The 19,687-nt window shown below is 46.4% G+C and overlaps 1 protein-coding gene across 2 annotated transcripts in view; it reads right to left on the reverse strand.

Annotated features, from left to right (window-relative positions):
• DEAF1 (DEAF1 transcription factor) overlaps positions 1-19,687 on the reverse strand; it is a 51,052-nt gene that overhangs the window by 16,320 nt on the left and 15,045 nt on the right. For both annotated transcript variants that reach the window (XM_069740408.1, XM_069740407.1), the window contains exons 2-8: positions 18,502-18,590; positions 17,746-17,875; positions 10,333-10,479; positions 10,033-10,172; positions 8,742-8,807; positions 4,923-5,049; positions 1,385-1,513 (exon numbers count right to left, since the gene is read on the reverse strand). In XM_069740408.1, coding sequence (XP_069596509.1) covers positions 1,385-1,513; positions 4,923-5,049; positions 8,742-8,807; positions 10,033-10,172; positions 10,333-10,479; positions 17,746-17,875; positions 18,502-18,590 — 828 coding nt within the window. The remainder of the gene's footprint in view (positions 1-1,384; positions 1,514-4,922; positions 5,050-8,741; positions 8,808-10,032; positions 10,173-10,332; positions 10,480-17,745; positions 17,876-18,501; positions 18,591-19,687) is intronic.

The following is a 19,687-nucleotide window of genomic DNA, read 5'->3' on the forward strand; positions in this document are numbered from 1 at the left end:
GCCTTCTTGACATCTGTCAGGTCGCTAGTCTTACCCATGATGGGGGTTTTGAGTAATGAACCAGGCAGGGAGTTTATAAAAGCCTCAGGTATCTTTTGCATGTGTTTAGAGTTAATTAGTTGATTCAGAAGATTAGGGTAATAGGTCGTTTAGAGAACCTTTTCTTGATATGCTAAATTTATTGAGACAGGTTTTTTGGGTTATCAGGAGTTGTATGCCAAAATCATCAGTATTAAAACAATAAAAGACCTGACAAATTTCAGTTGGTGGATAATGAATCTATAATATATGAAAGTTTAATTGTAATCATTACATTATGGTAAATAATGAAATTTAACACTATATGCTAATTTTTTGAGAAGGACCTGTATAAAGAGGTGGGCTTCCTAATGAAACTGACCAAAAAATGTTACTTATATTAACCTCTTCAAGGCCTCTGAAACATGAAGAGTTTAAAAGAAGTGACATTTGACTGAATGTATGCGTGGTAGTGTCGTTTTGTCATCACTGTTCATTATGTTAATTTTTTTGCAAAGCATTTATGGTGCTTTTACCGGGGCAAATATGCACAAAAAATACATTGTGTGCACATGGGGTGTGTTTACACTGAGTATTTTTGCTGAGTTTTTGAAGTAGAAACTCCAACATTTTGAGGGGAATTTTGAACAGTTTCCATTCCAAAAACTCGGCAAAAAGATTTGGTGTAAACATACCCTTAGGATACATGCACATGGAATTTTTTTGAGACAGTCAAAATCAACACATTTTCAAGTGGAAACTGCTTCTGAAAACTCCGTTATTCCCTCAAGTTGCTTTATAGCGTTTTTGAAGAATTTTGGAAGAGTTTTTTTTTACCTAAAGCGTGACTTGTCAGCCTTCCGATTGGCCAGGAGACAGTTCAAAGAAGTGACATTCACTTTCATTTCTCCCCCCCCCCAGAATTTTGCAAAACATAAAATGGAAATTTAAAAAAAAAAGCTTAAAAGACTGAACATATGAACGGCACAGTGGTTTCACAATAGAAATGAAAAGGAGTCTTTCAAGGGTTTTTTGAGCAATTCTTCTGGCTTTTTTGTTGGAAATAATTTACTCCAAAGTACTCATTAAAAAAACTCTGCACAAATCCTTAGGGCTCGTTCACATTTTTTTCACTTTATTACTTTATAGGGCTATTAATATGTCTTTTTCTGCTCACCGATGAGCCGCATGGGAGGGATTCTAATATTGATGAACTGTGATAATTACACAGTTCTCTGTCATGTATTCACAAAGGAGCATTTTGAGCACTACTGAACTCTCACACTGACAACCCATGTGTCTGGCCGAAACTGAAAAACAACATGTCTCATTCTTAGGACTAGGCGTGAAGTAAGGTGCCCCTCACCTGTGGCTCCGGTGTATTCATCACCTTGCGTGGGACTATCTGTCAGTATAGTAGTCGCCTCAGCGGTGACCTCTCTCTCAAACGTCAGTGACTCTGTGGCTGTGATCTGTCCGGACGAGGACACGGTAACTGCAAAAAGAAAGGATCTGCATTGTGACAGGAATAGTTCTACAAGCCCAGACTAGATAGTCAATTACTTCATCATTTATATTTAAAACCAATGATATTGTGACTGAACACTCCAAATTCTAAAAAAAATTGATGCCATGTTACTGCCAGGTGGTCAGGATTCTGAGAAAGTGAATGTTTTCGTATATTTGGGAGAGTATGCTAAAATACTATCCCTAGAAATTCCCTTAGTAATTCCTTACCTTGCCACGGGGGATGACCCCCTAAAAGGGCGAATTAGCTCCCCCGCTCAATGTCGGCTGGCCCTAATATGGCCCTATATGCACCCTGCCACCAATAAAGTGCACACATTAAGCATTTGGTGAGTTTTTTACCTCAGTATTTGACAGCCAAACCCGGGAGTAGGTGATAAACACAGAAGTGGTGACGTGTTTCCATTATAATTTTCCTCTGATTGTTCCACTCCTGGTTTCAGCTGACAAATACTGAGGTAAAATATGGACCAAATACTGAATGTGTGCTTTCTTGGTGACAGGGTGCATGTAGGTAAATAAATAAGGCAGCACACTGCAGCGCTAGAACATACAAACTTAAATACGAAATTTGAACTGCATTACTGCACTAGAAATATGAAAAATGAGAGCGTTTAGCGCATAAAAATGGCCAATTTTATGTGTACCTGGTAGCCACTTTACGGCATCTCTCTTATACCAGGTCCTACGCTTGCCTTACCTCGCTGAGAATAAACGTCTCCATCTGAATGGGTACATGTGAAACCTCTTCCTAGACTAAAATTCTCTCTCTCTATGGAGGGGTATTGGACCTACTATAATTAAAACACCTGTGGCTAGGAGGCGGGGAGTGCACGATCAGAAGGCTAGAGAATACATTTCAAAAACCTGACCTGCACATCCAAACATAGACTAAGTGTGAACAGGTGCTGAACCTAGAGTCGCCAAATCGTATATAGTTAAATAAATAAGGCAGCACACTGCAGCGCTAGAACATACAAACTTGAAATACGAAATTTGAACTGCATTACTGCACTAGAAATATGAAAAATGAGAGCGTTTAGCGCATAAAAATGGCCAATTTTACGTGTACCTGGTAGCCACTTTAGGGTGCACATAGGCCCAGACGACATTCAGCGGGGGCGCCAATTCCTCCTATTAAGATGCCGATCTCCGCGGGAAGGTAAGAAATTACTGAGGGAATTTCTAGGGATCGTTTTTTACTCTCACGAATATATGAAAACATTCACTTTCTTAGAATCCTGACCACCTGGCAGTGTCTAACAGGGCATCATTTTTTTTTTTAGAATTTGGAAGTGTTTAGACCCAATATCATTGCTTTAGATATAAATAATAAAAGTTTTGTAGTTTTTAGGGTTTTTTCTTTTTGATACTCTAGACTCCCGTTTCTTTAAATTAATATTCTGTTTTTTTCTTTTTTAGATAGTCATTAGTCAATTAGGTAAGGAAATAAGGGAGCTGAATGCAGCATACACATAGGTGGTCAAGGAAGCGTATGTACCGTAGATTAAGGCTGCATTCAATTATGGATTTTTTTCGGCCGTATTTTCCAATATTGGGGCAAAAATGTTTAAGTTCTCTCAGGGTTGTGGCAAAAAAAAGCAAACTGCCGGAATGTGTGGACAGAGCCTTAAAGCATACACTATATGGATAAAAGTAATGGACACACGTCTTAATCACTGAATTCAGGTGTTTTGTGCAGCCCCATTGACCTCGGTGTATAACCTTCTGCACCATGCTCCCCTGGTGTGTAACATCTGGCCCCTAACAACCCCAGTGTATAATATAAGACCCCTCAATTCCAGATGTATAACCTACGGACCCTCGCCCTCTGGTGTATAACATCCGGCCCCTCACTCCCCAGTTTATAAGATCTGGCCCCTCGCCCCAAGTGTGTAATATCCAGCCCCTCACCCCCAGTGTATAATATCTGGCTCCTCACCCCCAGTGTATAATATCTGGCTCCTCATACTCAGTGTATAATATCCGGCCCCTCACCCCCAGTGTATAATATCTGGCTCACACCCCCAGTGTATAATATCTGGCTCCTCATACTCAGTGTATAATATCCGGCCCCTCACCCCCAGTGTATAATATCTGGCTCCTCACCCTTAGTGTATTATATCCGGCCCCTCACCTCCAGTATATAACTTCCGTTCCCCGCCATGCCGTCTGCCTCTACTAACATGTGACAGATCGGCCAGTGGTGCAGAGATCACCAATACCAGCACAGTCCTGTAACAGGAGCCACCGGGGTAACAAGTCCGTACATGACATTTCTTCCCTTCTAAATCTTCCCCATTACTTGTGAGTGATATTATTGAGAAGTGGAAGGAACTGCAGCAACTCGGCCATGAAGTGGAGACCCCATAACGTCAGGGAGTGGGGGGGCCGAGTGCTGAGGAGCAGAGGGCAGAAAAGTCACTACTGCTGTGCTGACTCCATAACTGCAAAGTCCTAACTTCCTCAAGTACTGTAATAACTTCAGTACAAAACTCTATCTCCTGTGGGAACTTCATGGCCAAGCAGCTTCATTCAGCCGTACATCACCAAGAACAATGCAACGGATGAAGTGGTGTAAAGCCGCCAAAACTGGAGGAAAAGTGTTATGTGCAGTGAAGGATCACACTGTTCTATCTGGCATCTTATGGACCAGTGTGGGTTTGGTGAATGTCAGGAGAACGTTACCCACCTGACTGCATTGTACAGTTTGGTGGAGGAGGGATAATGCTATGGGCTTGTTAACAGGGGTCGGCTTCAGCCTCTTTTATCCAGTGCAGGACAATTGTGGACAATTGTAGCTTCCAACTTTGTTAGAATAGTTTGGGGAAGGTCCTTTTTTCTGTTCCCCATGACTGTTCTCAATGCACAAAGAAAGGTCCAACATGGATTTGGGAATTTGGGGGTGAAGAACAAGACTGATCACAACACCAGCGAACACTTTGCCATAAACTAGAATGGAGATTGTGAGCCCGGCCTCTCCACAACACATACTTTCGTCCATATAGTGTAAGTCATGAGCAATGGGTCTGGTAACGTTCGTTTTGTTAGATGCCACACTCACATGGAATCAACAGAAAGAGTTTTTAAGGCTTAGAATTAGTGTGCAGGAAAGGTCTCTGTAGAGCAATGCCCTGCACCCTGTGGGTCTAAAGTTATTGTGGGACTACAAATTCCAGAAAAGCCATAAAACCAGAGGCTGACGTGTAGTAGGGTCTTGTACTAAAGTGAGTGATGATATATTCAATCCCAGGAGAATAGAAATAAAGGCTGCAGCTTTACAAAAAAGCACTGAACGGATTCTCTACGTTTTCGTTCCCCTTTTATTACCCCCAGGATAAGAGCTTTCCCCCACCCGAGTTTTCTTTGGTCCTTACAGGTGGTTTCTGCTGTCCCTGGGAGAAGGCTGATGTTTTTGCTTTGGTCTTTCTTGACTGAGCCGGCCGACATCTCTCCTTCCTTTTTCCGGCGCTTGTAAGGAATGAACAGACGGACGGGGCCACTCTGTAAGCGCGGAAGAGACACAGTGGATGTTACTTTATAACAAAACGGTGACGGATTCATGGTCTTCAAAATCTGCAAAAGTTGATCTGAATGGATTAGTAATTAGTTGTGAGCGCAAGTGCTCGTTACTCGAGTTTGCCCAAGGTGCTGGGGTATGCACCGAGTATCGCGGGTGCTCGAGTGACATGTTCCTGTCCCCGCGGGCGCATGTTTCACGGCTTAAAGACATCCACAAATCATGCGGGGATTGTCAGGCAATCTCTGCATGTTTTGTGGTTGTCTAATAGCCGTGAAACATGCGCCCGCGGGGACAGGAACATGTCACTCGAGCACCCGCGATACTCGGTGCATACCCCAGCACCCTGGGCAAACTCGAGTAACGAGCACTTGCGCTCATCACTATTAGTAACCTGTGACCACTGGACAGGAGCCCGGACAACCACCTCTTGCCTGGGGTGACGTCACATGTGTGATGACAAGCCATGATGACTAATCAAAAAAAGAGCCATGGAGGTTACAGACAGGTTTCAGGGCTCCGGTCCAGTGGTCACTGACTACTTGGCTGATGGACCAATTCCTGTAAGGCAATTTTCACCGAGCTTTCACAAAACTGATAACAAGTCATAGAGACATATCTGAAATTGTGATCAGTGGGTATCTGGGAACAGCAACACAAACTGATAAAAGAGCGAGGAAGGAAAGCTCTGCCAACATCCCTCTCTCCTCAATGGCTGAAGATGGGCTCCTGGACTTTGTATTAGGCTGGGGTCACACTAGCGTATGGCATCGGATGCGATATGCTAATGACCCTCGGCTCCTGATCTGCTGCGAGCGGGAGCCGAGTGTCATGCGTCTGTGCTCTGAGGCTCTTGCACAGCTGCAGAGGAGGCGGAGAAATTAATTTCTCCATCTCCTCCATTGCCGGGGTCAGTGTATAACACACATCACTCGGATTATATCAGAGTGCTGTGCGCTGTCACTTGCACCCATAGACTTATATGGGTGCGAGTGAGCAGAGACTGGGCTGAGTGTCATTGACAATCGCAGCATGGTGCGATTTCACTCGCACACTGAAAACGGACAAGAAAAAATACGGTGATGAGAGCTGCCCCATAGAAGAATACTGGTCCAAGTGCTATACGATGTTTTATCACATAGCACTCGTCCGTATTACGCTCCAGTGTGACTCCGGCCTTACGCCAGTTCTTCAGTCAGTAGGGAAGTCCTGCTGCTCCTCCATTTGAGCGATCAGTTGGGTTCTCCGCACCCGGATGTCCACTGATCAAAGTCTTTATGACATATGTAATGTTTTTGCTAAATGAAACATTTTATTTTTTTAGAACGGGTCTAAAATTCTGTGCTTTTTATGGTCTCAAAGGGGTTTTTAAGGTTCCCATTTTTATGGCATGGGTATTCTGAGTGTAAAAATAACAAAAAAAATCAGCTTTACTTTTCCCCTGCTACCTCACCGTTGCTGCCCAAAGTCCTTTTTTTTCCAGGCAATCAGAGGACTAGATTTCTCATCTGGAACGGCAAGGCCACTAATTCCAGTGACTGGCTGCAGCAGTCATGAGCAGTAGCTGCGACATCACCAGAATAACAAAATCAGCTTTACTTTCCCCCTGCCGCCCCTGCTCTGCCTCTCTGCTGCAGTCCTTATTGAAACTGCAATGGCTATGATATCGCAAACACAGATAGTGACCGCTGCAGTCAATCACTAGTCTTGTGATCTTGTCTAAATCGGCATGGTCGATGCAGAAGTCATGAGCTGTAGCTATGATGTCACCAGAACACAAAATCAGCTCTACTCTCCCCTCCTGCCACTCCAGCGCTGCCTCTCTGATGCTGCCCACAGTCCTGATAGATATTGCAGTAGGTGTGACATAATGAGTACAGCTCGTGACCACTGCAGCCAATCACTGGATGCAAAAATTTGTCTACATGGGCCTGATCGCTAAGCCCAGCGATTGGCTGGGGCAGCCATGAGCAGAGGTTGAGCTGGGACAGTAGTGCAGAGGCAGAACTGGTGCGACAGGGGTAAGCAATGCTAATTTTGGTATTTTTACACCACGTAAATGTGAAAAACCCCTTTAATAAATTGCATCCACATCACCTCCATAGACCTGATGAAAGATAACATGTTGGTGGCCTGCAGTCACCAGTGACGGTCCATCCATCAGGGCTACGTATACTTTTCGGTTTCGGAGTACCCATGCCCATTTAGGTTTCAGCCATTTTTCTGGCACAAGACTTTTTATACTAAAGGGGCATAGAGCTCAGAACAGCGCTTGTACTCCTTCGTCTTCTCGGACCCCCACAAATCACAACAAGAGGTGTAAAATATATTAAGGTAATGGAGATATATGGGAAAGCGGAGAATAAAATAAATGAAGTAACATCCACAATGGCGTACGAGTCAGCGTCTGATAGCTCTCCATTTCCGCCATCATTTTATGCAGGTGACAGCTCAAAAAACAGAAGATTATAAATGCCAGAGGACATTGGAACGAAGACTCTTCTTCACAGACTTGCACCCCTAATTTGGAGCACGAGACGAGGTGGCTGAATCAGCAATACTTCTATCACCTCCGAGATCTGGCGCTGGAGGAGAGACTGACATTGCTTGTGAAGGAAAAGCGCGGAGCCAAATGCTACGGACCTCTCCGGCACGGAGATAAAACCTGACAGATCAGCAAAACGCTGTCCCCCGAGAGCGCCGAAGAGTTCACGCGCTTCACACTGAAAATATCACTGATGATCTTGGATTATTTCACCTCGGACAATCAAAAGTACAAGTTTTCATGTAGAAATGAAAGTGGCGTTCCTCCTGATAAAGTCGTGGCGCATTACAAAGATATTCCATCGCTTTCTGATTGGGGAGGGAACCGCCATCAGTCCTGAGAATGAAGAAGCCATTGCGTTAGTCCACAGATGCCATCCCTTTTATTTTTCCCTGCACAGCTATCCCTTGGATGAACCTGTGTGGCGGTTCCCCTGTGCAGCAGGAAAAACTATGAAGGGACCACATCCCTGATTAGCCCAACAACTGCTATATTCTCAGGACTGATAAATAGTCTTAGAGTTGACCCCCGGGGAACAGAAAGTGATTGCATACCCCAGTAATAAGTCGCCGCTTTACAAGAGGAGAGTGCTGAATTCAAGAGGAATGCCCAAAATGGCTATCCAGAAGGCTTTAGTCACACTTCAGAATTCTTGATCAGCAGTTCATCCGTCACAAGTGTCTCCAACACAGAACAGATGTCAATCTTTCAATTATAGTTGATTCCACTCCTGGGGTTTTGGCGTATAAACACTGATGCAACATACTGACGTGTGAACAGGGTCTTACGGACACACGGACATCAGGAAAACAAACATTTTGCCAGCAGAACTCGCGGTCCGTATCTTCACTGCTGCTATTCTGTGCGTGAGGAAGGACTGGAAAGCTATGATGATGCCCACCAGCACATTGTGAGAGCCCACAAATCTGTACATGGCCGTCAGCAGCAGGATGGGTGACATCATCTTCATTGAAGGACCGTACGTTTTGGGAATGGAGCCTAATCCGAGTGTGAAATGAGGACAAAGGCGAGTTCCCAGGAGTAGAAAACCCCAATAATTACATATTCATATCATTTAGGGGCAAAGAAGAAGATCTCCTGCCGCCACGTTACAATCTGCCCCGTCCTTACCAGGCTGAGGTCATCGCAGCAGGCGGCACAGGTACAGGACGCAGCGTGAGGGGTGAGCAGGCCGTCCTGGAAATACAAGAGGATGAGCCCTCAGTTACAGTCATCTTGTCGGAAATCACCTCCCTAAAAGAAAAATCCTTCCTGTAAAGTCGTAGACAATGCCGGACTATGCGGAGGGCGAATGTGCAGCGTATATATGTCGTGTTCAAACGATGACCACGGAAAGATCTGTAATCGAAAGCTAAGTGTGCATAGGCTGCCAATATACTCGCCAGCACGAGTGCTGTTTACACAGGATGATGTGCTGCCGAGAACCATGACCTTTGAGAGATCTGTAATCGAATACTAAGTGTGCATAGGCTGCCATTGTATTCGCCAGCATGAGTGCTGTTTACACAGGATAATGTGCTGCCGAGATCCATGATATTTTGCGCTGCACAGATTATTTCACCCAAGCATTTTGCTCATTCATTGGGTGATGTCAGCCTGTTTACACGTCAAAATAATCATGAAATGAGTGTTTTTAAGAGCAATCTATCAGTGTAAATGCACTTTAGGTTTTCACTTCACTGCAGGGGGCCGGGGTTCGGCTATGCAGGGAAAACAGAGCAGGGTGGGCAGCTTTACACCAACGCTGTGGTCCCTTTATTGTCAAGATCGGTGGGTTTCCCTCCACTCATCTTAAAGTGACAGCGTATCCTATCAGCACACCACGACTTTTTAACACGGTTTTACCGCCCAATTGGTCACAACTGCTGACAAACAAGTAAACCGTCCCTGCGTCCATATGTTTCCACCTGACTTTGTCTAATAGTTTAAATTTAGAGAGCAGATGCTTGTGCTCCAGAGCTGCTCTTCCTTCCATTCTTAAGAACTGCACGTCAGGGATTCACAGGAAATTAAGGTGCGGTACTATAAATACAAATTACCACCGGCCTCAGGATAATGGATAACTTACCGAGACCCCACTGGTCCCATGAGAAGGGCTCCGCAGCCCCATGTTTGCATTAAGTAGGTGATAACTTGCATTTATGGTTGAACCCTTTTAAAGGCGTTTTTCAGCGCCACTCACGTCCGGTAGGAAAGGCTGGCGACGTTACGATCTTACATGCCTGCCGACACTTATGTATGATCATCAGGGACTGCGCTCGTGTCCTATGGTAATTAATAGGACATATGCACAATACCTGCCAGGTGTGCACGCGGCTCGTCAGGTACATGGGGTTGTAACGTCATCTGCAGCAGATGTGAGCCCCTTTAAACACGACGTCGGATAGGGTTTGGGTGTTACCTGTATCAGGCACTGCAGAGGTCTTCCTGCGTAGCGGATACTTCTCTTCCAGTCTTTGCTGCTCGCTCTGCCCGCAATGGCTTCAAACTCAGTCGGCGTGTACCAGCCATCCGAGTGCTTCACACAGCGACCTCTGCCCCCTGTCAGATCACACACATATATAGCAGAGGTACGCCGCCCTCAGGACCCCCACAGCTGGCCAGCAACTCTCATCAGGACCAAGCCTTAGCGCCACCATCTTAACCCTATAATATTCAAATAAAGCCGGACTCAACTCCGGAGTCCTGTGACACCACGCACCCGATCCTAAGCGGTTCTTGTACAGGATGCCGCTGATGTTACGACACCTCACAGGTAATTCGTCATCATAGGCCGAGGGATCCCAGCTGTACCTGGTGCCATCTTTCTCTGATCCCGGGGACGGTGAGCCGGGTGACCCATCAGAGCCTGCGGAAGAAAGGAATAATGATCTGTAATCTTATATATTTGCTGTCTTTTTTACTTTGTACCATTTTTAGCTCTACTAAGTACTGAATGCCTGAGGGAGTCTAAAACCTGCCTCATTACAGGCTGCTCTGTTTCACCATGATTAGCACAGTGGCTCAGTGGTTACCACCGTATGATGGTCAGCACAGTGGCTAGCACTGTATGATGGTCAGTGTGGTGGCTCAGTGGTTACCACTGTATGATGGTCAGCATGGTGGATCAGTGGTTACCACTGTATGATGGTCAGCACAGTGGCTCAGTGGCTAGCACTGTATGATGGTCAGCATGGTGGATCAGTGGCTAGCACTGTATGATGGTCAGCACAGTGGCTCAGTGGCTAGCACTGTATGATGGTCAGCACAGTGGCTCAGTGGCTAGCACTGTATGATGGTCAGCATGGTGGCTCAGTGGTTAGCACTGTATGATGGTCAGTGTGGTGGCTCAGTGGCTAGCACTGTATGATGGTCAGCATGGTGGATCAGTGGTTACCACTGTATGATGGTCAGCACAGTGGCTCAGTGGCTAGTACTGTATGATGGTCAGCATGGTGGCTCAGTGGTTAGCACTGTATGATGGTCAGTGTGGTGGCTCAGTGGCTAGCACTGTATGATGGTCAGTGTGGTGGCTCAGTGGTTAGCACTGTATGATGGTCAGTGTGGTGGCTCAGTGGCTAGCACTGTATGATGGTCAGCATGGTGGCTCAGTGGTTAGCACTGTATGATGGTCAGTGTGGTGGCTCAGTGGCTAGCACTGTATGATGGTCAGCATGGTGGCTCAGTGGCTAGCACTGTATGATGGTCAGCACAGTGGCTCAGTGGCTAGCACTGTATGATGGTCAGCATGGTGGCTCAGTGGTTAGCACTGTATGATGGTCAGTGTGGTGGCTCAGTGGCTAGCACTGTATGATGGTCAGCATGGTGGCTCAGTGGTTAGCACTGTATGATGGTCAGTGTGGTGGCTCAGTGGTTAGCACTGTATGATGGTCAGTGTGGTGGCTCAGTGGTTACCACTGTATGATGGTCAGTGTGGTGGCTCAGTGGCTAGCACTGTATGATGGTCAGTGTGGTGGCTCAGTGGTTAGCACTGTATGATGGTCAGCATGGTGGCTCAGTGGTTAGCACTGTATGATGGTCAGCATGGTGGCTCAGTGGTTAGCACTGTAGCTTTGCAGATCTGGGCTCTTGGTACCAAATCCCACCAACGACAACATCTGCAAGGAGTTTGTATGTTCTCCCCGTGTTTGCGTGGGTTTCCTCCTGGTTCTCCGGCTTCCTCCCACACTCCAAAGACATACTGATAGGGAATATAGATTGTGAGCCCCAATGGGGACAGTGATGATAGTGTGAAACTTTTACCAAGGTTACAACTTTTTGAGAAGCGGGTTCAGTGTGGCCTGGTGTATTTACCCCAAAAGTGTGGTTGACTCCAGCAGCGCTGTCCACCAATCTATGACTGGAGCACAGGTTTTGACTATTACTAATATAAAAAAACTTGACCTTTGATAACACTTTTGCTCAAGGGTCTTGGAACTTCTATTTATGCACCAAATGTATACAGGAATATTCAGTCTTGCAGTAAAAAAAACGATTAAATCCTCATTTAAAAACTCTTACTCTTATTATTAGTAATTTTGTATTCTGAGTGATGAAGCAGTTTATTTATATAGGTACAATATACTGCAGCGCTGTACAAAGACTGAAGAAACCAGTGCAAACACAAGGAGAATATACAAACTTCCTGCAGATATTCCCTCGACCAGACTCTACTTATAGGATGGTTCATATACACTGGAAACGTCACTTGCGATGATCTCGGATCATAGCGTTTAATCATCCAATAGGCTCCTGCACAGAATAACTAAGATTACAGTAAAAGAGCGCCACCTGCTGGAAATAAAAAGAAGGAACAAAAGCAAACTGTGATGTCAGGCTTTACGAGTCCATAGTACAGTAATGAAGAATAAGAAGACAACTTTAAGTAATAAATGGAAGCTACTTAGTGTAAAATGTGACGGAGAGAGAGAGAGCAAGCATGAGGGGGAGAGAGAAAGAGAGAGAGCAATAGTGAGGGAGAGAGAGGGAGAAAGAGAGGGAAAGCGAGGGAGAGAAACAGAGAGAGATGGGGAGAGGAGAGCGAGGGAGAGAAAGAGAGGGAGCGAGACTGAGGGGGAGAGAGAGAGGGAGAGAGAGCGAGGGAGAGAAAGAGGGAGCGAGAGGGGGAGAGAGAGATTGGGAGAGAGAGGGAGAGGGAAAGGGGGAAAGCGAGGAAGAGAAAGAGAGGGAGATGGGGAGAGAGGGAGAGGGAGAGAAAGAGAGGGAGCGAGAGTGAGGGAGAGAGAGAGAGAGAGGGAGAAAGAGAGTGAGGGAAAGGGGGAAAGCGAGGAAGAGAAAGAGAGGGAGATGGAGAGAGGAGGGCGAGGGAGAGAAAGAGGGAGCGAGAGTGAGGGAGAGAAAGAGAGAGAGAGAGAGAGAGAGAGTGTGAGGGAGAGGGGGAGAGAGAGCGCGAGGGAGAGAAAGAGAGGGAGATTGGGAGAAAGAGGGTGAGGGAGAGAAAGAGAGGGAGATGGGGAGAGAGGGAGAGAGTGAGGGAGAGAAAGAGAGGGAGATGGGGAGAGAGGGAGAGAGTGAGGGAGGGGAGGGAGAGAGAGGGAGAAAGAGAGGGAGATGGGGAGAGAGAGCAGGGGAGAGAGAAAAGGAAGGAGAGAGAGCAAGAGTGAGGGAGACAAAGAGAGGGAGCAAGAGTGAGGGAGAGAGAGAGCGAGGGAGGGAGAGGGGGAGAGCGAGGGAGAGAAAGAAAGGGAGATGGGGAGAGAGAGGGAGAGAGAGGGGGAGAGAGGGGGAGAGAGTGGGGGAGAGAGAAGGGGAGAGAGAGAGCCTTGGAAGAAGGGGAGGAAAAATCGAAAACGCAAAAAAGAAATAAGAAACGTCCTGTGGTGAGAGGGCTAAGACACCGCACGTATGACCTCTGGCAGGACTTTGTGCATTTATCAGGCCGGGTACAGTCTGACGTTATGAACGTTATTACTTTTGCAGTTGAGGAACTAAGAGGAAACCCGATTCTGGGACAAGGTGCCTGGATGACGACATTTACAGGATGCGCTGCAAAATTGTGTCTACTAAATACTGAGCGTTTAGAGGTGCAGAATCAGGTGGCAGAGGGGCATCCGGAGTGTCCCCCTATAGGGTTTGTTCACATAAGAGTTTTCTGGTAATAAACTCGTAGCAGAATCCAAAATACAATAAAAACATCTTAAAATGTTAAATTAGCTTCCGCCTGATAAATGGTGCAGGCTCCTATAGGCGCGCAGCGCTGTCCTTTCCCCTCTCAGAGCACACAAAAGCAAGATGTTAATTATTATTATTAATAATAATCTTTATTTATATAGCGCCAACATATTCCGCCAACAGTCATAAGTAACAACGTTAGCAATACAATAATTAAAGCAACACAAGACACCCCTGCTCGTGAGAACTTACACTCTACAATGAGGTGGGGGAGATACAAAGTACAGGTGTGTATTTACAATGATGTATTTACAGTGATGGTCCAGCCATCTTCATGGAGTGGGGGGTAGATGGGGATAGTGAATGGGCTACACACACACAAACATAACATGACTTTGATTACGGAACGTGATAGGCCGCTCTGAACAAATGTGTTTTGAGCGAGCACCTAAAACTGTGCAAATTTTGGATGGTCCTAATATCTTGGGGTAGAGCATTCCAGAGGATTGGCGCAGCACGGGAGAAGTCTTGGAGTCGGGAGTGGGAGGTACGGATTAGTGCAGAGTTTAGTCGAAAGTCGTTTGCAGAGCGCAGCGGTCGGTTAGGCCGATAGGCAGAAATGAGGGAGGAGATGTAAGGGGGTGCCGCACTGTGGAGAGTTTTGGGAGTGAGAACAAGTACTTTGAATTGTATCCTGAAATGAATGGGTAGCCAATGTAATGACTGGCGAAGAGCAGACGCGTCCGAGTAACGATTAGCCAGATGGACAACCCTGGCTGCTGCATTAAGGATGGACTGGAGAGGGGAAAGTCGAGTGAGGGGGAGGCCAATTAATAGAGCATTGCAGTAGTCCAGGCGGGAGTGGATCAGGGCGACAATGGGGGGTTTTGTTGTTTCCATGGAGAGAAAAGGGCGGATTCTAGTGATGTTCTTTAGGTGTAAGCGGCACGAGCGGGCAAGAGATTGCATATGGGAGGTGAGGGAGAGATCGGAGTCAAACATAACACCCAGACAGCACGACTGCTGCCAGGGTGTTATTATGGTGCCACCCACGGAGAGGGAAATGTCAGATTTAGGGAGGTTAGTAGATGGCGGGAGCAGAAGAAGATCAGTTTTGGAGAGGTTGAGTTTCAGATAGAGAGCGGACATGATGTCAGAGACTGCGGACAGACAGTCACTGGCGTTCTGTAGTACAGGGGGGTAAGGTCAGTGGATGACGTGTATAGTTGTGTGTCATCAGCATAAAGATGGTACTGAAAGCCAAATCTGCTGATTGTCTGTCCAATTGGGGCCGTGTAGAGGGAAAAGAGAAGGGGGCCAAGGACTGAGCCCTGAGGTACCCCGACAGTGAGAGGAAGAGGAGATGAAGTGGAGCCAGAGAACAGAACACTGAAGGAGCGGTCAGAAGGATAGGAAAAGAAGCAGGAGAAAGCAGTGTTCTTAATGCCAAGTGACTGGAGCCTAGAGAGTAAGAGAGGGTGGTCAACAGTGTCGAAAGCTGCAGAAAGGTTGAGGAGAATGAGCAGAGAGTGGTCACCGTTACATTTTGCTGTCAGAAGGTGATTGGTCACTTTGATTAGTGCAGATTCTGTCGAATGTAGGGGGCGGAAACCGGACTGTGAAGGGTCTAGGAGGGAGTGAGTGGAGAGGTAACGGGTAAGGCGGGAGTATATCAGGCGCTCCAAGAGTTTAGAGATGAAGGGGAGATTGGAGACCGGTCTGTAGTTGTTTGTGCAGGATGGGTCGAGGGTGGGTTTCTTTAGTAATGGAGTAATAATAGAGTGTTTGAAGGAGGACGGGAAAATGCCAGAGGAGAGGGAGAGATTAAAGATTGTAGTTAGGTGACTTGTGACAACTGGAGAGAGAGACTGGAGGAGATGTGAGGGAATGTGGTCGGTGGTGCATGTAGTCGGACGAGAAGAGGAGAGGAGCTTGGAGACTTCTTCTTCTGTGATGGGATCGAATGTGGAGAGTGAGCCAGGGGAGATGCAGGGAGGGATGGGAGTCACTGAACTTGGTGATTGTGAGCGGATATCCTGACGGATGTTATCTATTTTCTCTATAAAGTGGGAGGCCAGGTCATCAGCACAAATGTCTGTGATAGGGGCTTGTGCTTTTGGCCTGAGGAGGGAGTGAAAGATGTCAAAAAGTTTCTTGGGGTTATTGGATAGTGAGGAGATCAGGGTGGTGTAGTAGGACTGTTTGGCGAGGTGAAGGGCAGAGTTATAGGTTTTTAACATAAATTTGAAGTGTATGAAGTCTTCTGGTGTGCAAGTTGTCCTCCATAAGCATTCAGCACACCTAAAGCATCGCTGGAGAAATCGGGTTTGCGATGTGAGCCAGGGCTGTTTCACTCTGTGTTTGGAGGTTCTGAGGGTGATGGGAGCTACTTGGTCCAGGGTGCTTCTAAGAGTGTCATTGTAGTGATGTACCGCCAGATCAGGACAGGAAAAAGAAGAGATTGGGGACAATGATGAGTGTAAGGAGTCTGAAAGTGTGTGAGGGTTGATAGCATGTAGATTTCTGAATGTGTGGTAGGTAGGAGAGTGCTGGGGTGGGCGAGGAATTGTGAGTGTGAAGGATAGAATGTTGTGGTCAGAGAGGGGATGCGGTAAGTTATCTAGGTAGGAGATTGAACAGAGCCAGACGAAGACCAGGTCCAGGGTGTTACCGTCTGTGTGTGTTTCAGAGGTTGAGAGCTGCGAGAGGCCTAGAGAAGTGGTTAGTGATAGAAGCTGGGATGCAGATGTGGAAGTGGGGCTGTTAGTGGGGATGTTGAAGTCTCCCAGGATAAGGGTTGGTAGTTCTGAGAACATGAAGTGTGGCAGCCAGGCAGAGAAATGGTCCAGGAAGTGGGTGGGCGAGCCTGGGGACCATATATGACAGCTACTCTGAGGGAGAGGGGACGGAAGAGCCTGATGGTGTGGACTTCACAAGAAGGGAATGAGAGTGATGGAGCTGGGGGGGGATGACCTGGAAAGTGCATTGTGGGGAGAGAAGTATGCCGACTCCACCACCAGGTCTGTTTGTGGGTCTCGGGGAATGTGAGAATTGTAAGCCACCATGGGAAATGGCAACAGGAGAGACAGTGTCGGAATCCTGAATCCAGGTTTCCGTGAGGGCCAACAGATTAAGAGAGTTTTTCAGAAAGTAATTGTGTACATACAGACCGTGGATTCCAAAGGGCACAATTAAAAGAAGGAGATGAAGGAGTGCAAATAATATTAGTAAGATTATTAAGGTTTCGATGTGAGGTAGGGTAGGGGTTGAGGATGGTGGACCAGGGTTGCGGGAGATGTCCCCTGAAATCAGTAGGAGTAGGAAGATAAAGAGCAAGTAGTTTTTGGAATTGTAAGAAGTTTTTTTGTGCAGTGTGTTTGGGTAAGATGGGCTGAGGTTTTTCAGGAAGGTGAGAAGTGCATGGGAGCTGTACATGGGAGAGGGAAGGAGAGAGGAGCTGATGTATATGAGTCGTGATGGAGGGGGGATTGGGCGGTGAATGTGGATTGCAAGGGAACATAGGAAGATAGGAATAAAGCACATGAATAGAAGGGACAGCAGAGTGTGGGTTGCCTGACTCCTGCCCTGACTAACTGCCATGGAATAACTGCTGTATCTCGATGCTTATCTTTGTGATGCTTTGCTGAAATCATTCACATATTTCAGCAGGGAAAATGTTCCAAATTTGCTCCCTGAATCAGTTAAGTGGAAAAAAAAGCATCAAAAACCTACAAATGTCTGCAATTTTTTTGCCATAAAAATCCCCAATAAAAAGCTGAGTGTGAACACCCCCTAAGGAGAGAGGCATGTACCGGGCATGTTAGGGGGCTACAATGATCAGTGGCTACAATGGTAACTCCTACACCTCATGTTACGGTCCTAGAAGGGACTGCGATGCACATACCGGCAGGGGGGCTCCTGACCCGACCACGACAGTCTCATAGGCAAAGAAATAAAGTATCCAAGCAGTCAACATTGATGAGAGCGTCATCCGTCCGCTCACCTGGCGTCATGGAGGAGGTTGGCACCTTAATATTCTGGGCGTCCATGATGCTGCCATCAGTGTGCACCACGATCAGCGTGGCTTTCTCTGTACTCAGGCTGTCTCCAATCTGAAGGGACGCTCTCTCCGCCTGCAATATATATGTAAAGATAACAGTACGGCCGGTGCCACACGTCCTCTATGCAGCCTTATGGTCCAGAGCTGTTCTACCATGGAGAATACTACTAGTGACTATGAAAGACAACATTAAGAATAGTGACACATACTCTATGGAGTCAATCTGTCAGCTGATTACACAATGGAAACTGCATACATAGACCTGATGAGACTGGTGTATTACTGTGTTAGAATGGTTGTATAATTCTGATACCAAGAGGAGTCCAGCTACAGCATGAAATAGCTCATGAATCCAAGAGTATTCAGTCCCAACCCACCCAGAATGACTGACTGACAGCGGCAGCTTGTACTGAGCAGTGTGAGATCTCGGCAGGCAGGAGGGACACTGAGGAGCTGTCATTCATCCTAGGAGGGTGGAAATTAGCATACACTTTCAAAGCAAAGCCAGCATCCCCATCAGGTCTAACAGATCTCTTTAGTAATGCATGCAGCGAGTTTTGCTACATTTCAGGACAGCACCTGTAAGTGACGCCGGGTGCGTTATGTCAAGAGACACATCGCTGAGTGTTTTTTTTTTCTGATTTGTTTCTTCTTTTTCGATTGTAGGTTTATTGCTTATTTATAAAGTAAAATACTCACCAGTACGTGATCGGACAGAGTGGCGGTGCTGGCCACTGATGTGGTGAAAACATTGTCCCCGGGGGCGCCCACGCTGGACACCGTGACTTCTGTAACACAAACACGACACAGGATACATTATATAATTCCCCTACATGACAGCGAGCGACGGGCAGCTACTACGGCCCCTCCGTACAAATAACAAGGCGGGGTGACCATATGTCATGGATGCAGTATATGATGAGCGATCCGTAGCAATATGAGATTGGGGGTCTGACACCCGGCACCGCCACTGATCAGCACCTGGGTATGTACAGAGTGGAGCCCCACAGCGCCACACACTGTGTAATGGCCACTGTCAGGTACTCCAGCCGCCAAAACAGCCCCCAGCCATAATGCTGCCTCCACCATGCTTCACTGTGGGTATGGTGTTTTTCTGGTGATGGCTTTGTGCCAAACATACCTTTTGGAATTAAGCTCAAAAAGTTCCACCTTGGTCTCATCGAACCATAACTCATTTTCTCACATGATTTTGGCAGACTTGTAAGTTTTGGTAAATTATAGCTGGGTTTGGATGTTTTTTTTTTTGTAAGAAAAGGCTTCCATATTGCACCCCCCACTCTACAAGGCAGACATATGAAGAATACGGGAGATTGCTGTTACATGCAGTACACAACCAGTACTTGTCAGATATTCCTGCAGCTCCTTCAATGTTGCTGCCATCCTGCCATCCTCTCAGTAGCCTCCTGAACCAATTTTATTTTTGGTCTTTTCATAAATTTTTAAGGGGCGTCTAATTCTAGGTAATATCACGGCTGTGCCAAATTTAAGCAACTTCTCAATGACGTCTTCACAGTTTCCATGATTTATCTAATGCCTTGGAGATTTTTTGCAACCTTCTTCTGACTGATGACTTTTAATAATGAGATCCTTTTGCTGTGTTGTCAGCTGTTTATGACTTTTGGTTTAAAATGTCAGGAAAATCCTATTAGAACAGCTAAACTCTATATGGGGTTACTCGGAATCAGTAAAATGATGACTACTATGCAACATGAGTTTGGCTGATTCAGGACACAATGACATCCCCAATTATAAGAGGGAGTGCACATTTATGCAACCACTTATTGTTTTGTACAGATTATGTGTGACATTAAAGGTGGAAAAAGTTTGGAAATGCTTCTTATTGACATGATTTTTTTTTTAGATG

This window comes from Ranitomeya imitator, chromosome 9, assembly GCF_032444005.1.
Source record: "Ranitomeya imitator isolate aRanImi1 chromosome 9, aRanImi1.pri, whole genome shotgun sequence".
Lineage (NCBI taxonomy): Eukaryota > Metazoa > Chordata > Amphibia > Anura > Dendrobatidae > Ranitomeya > Ranitomeya imitator.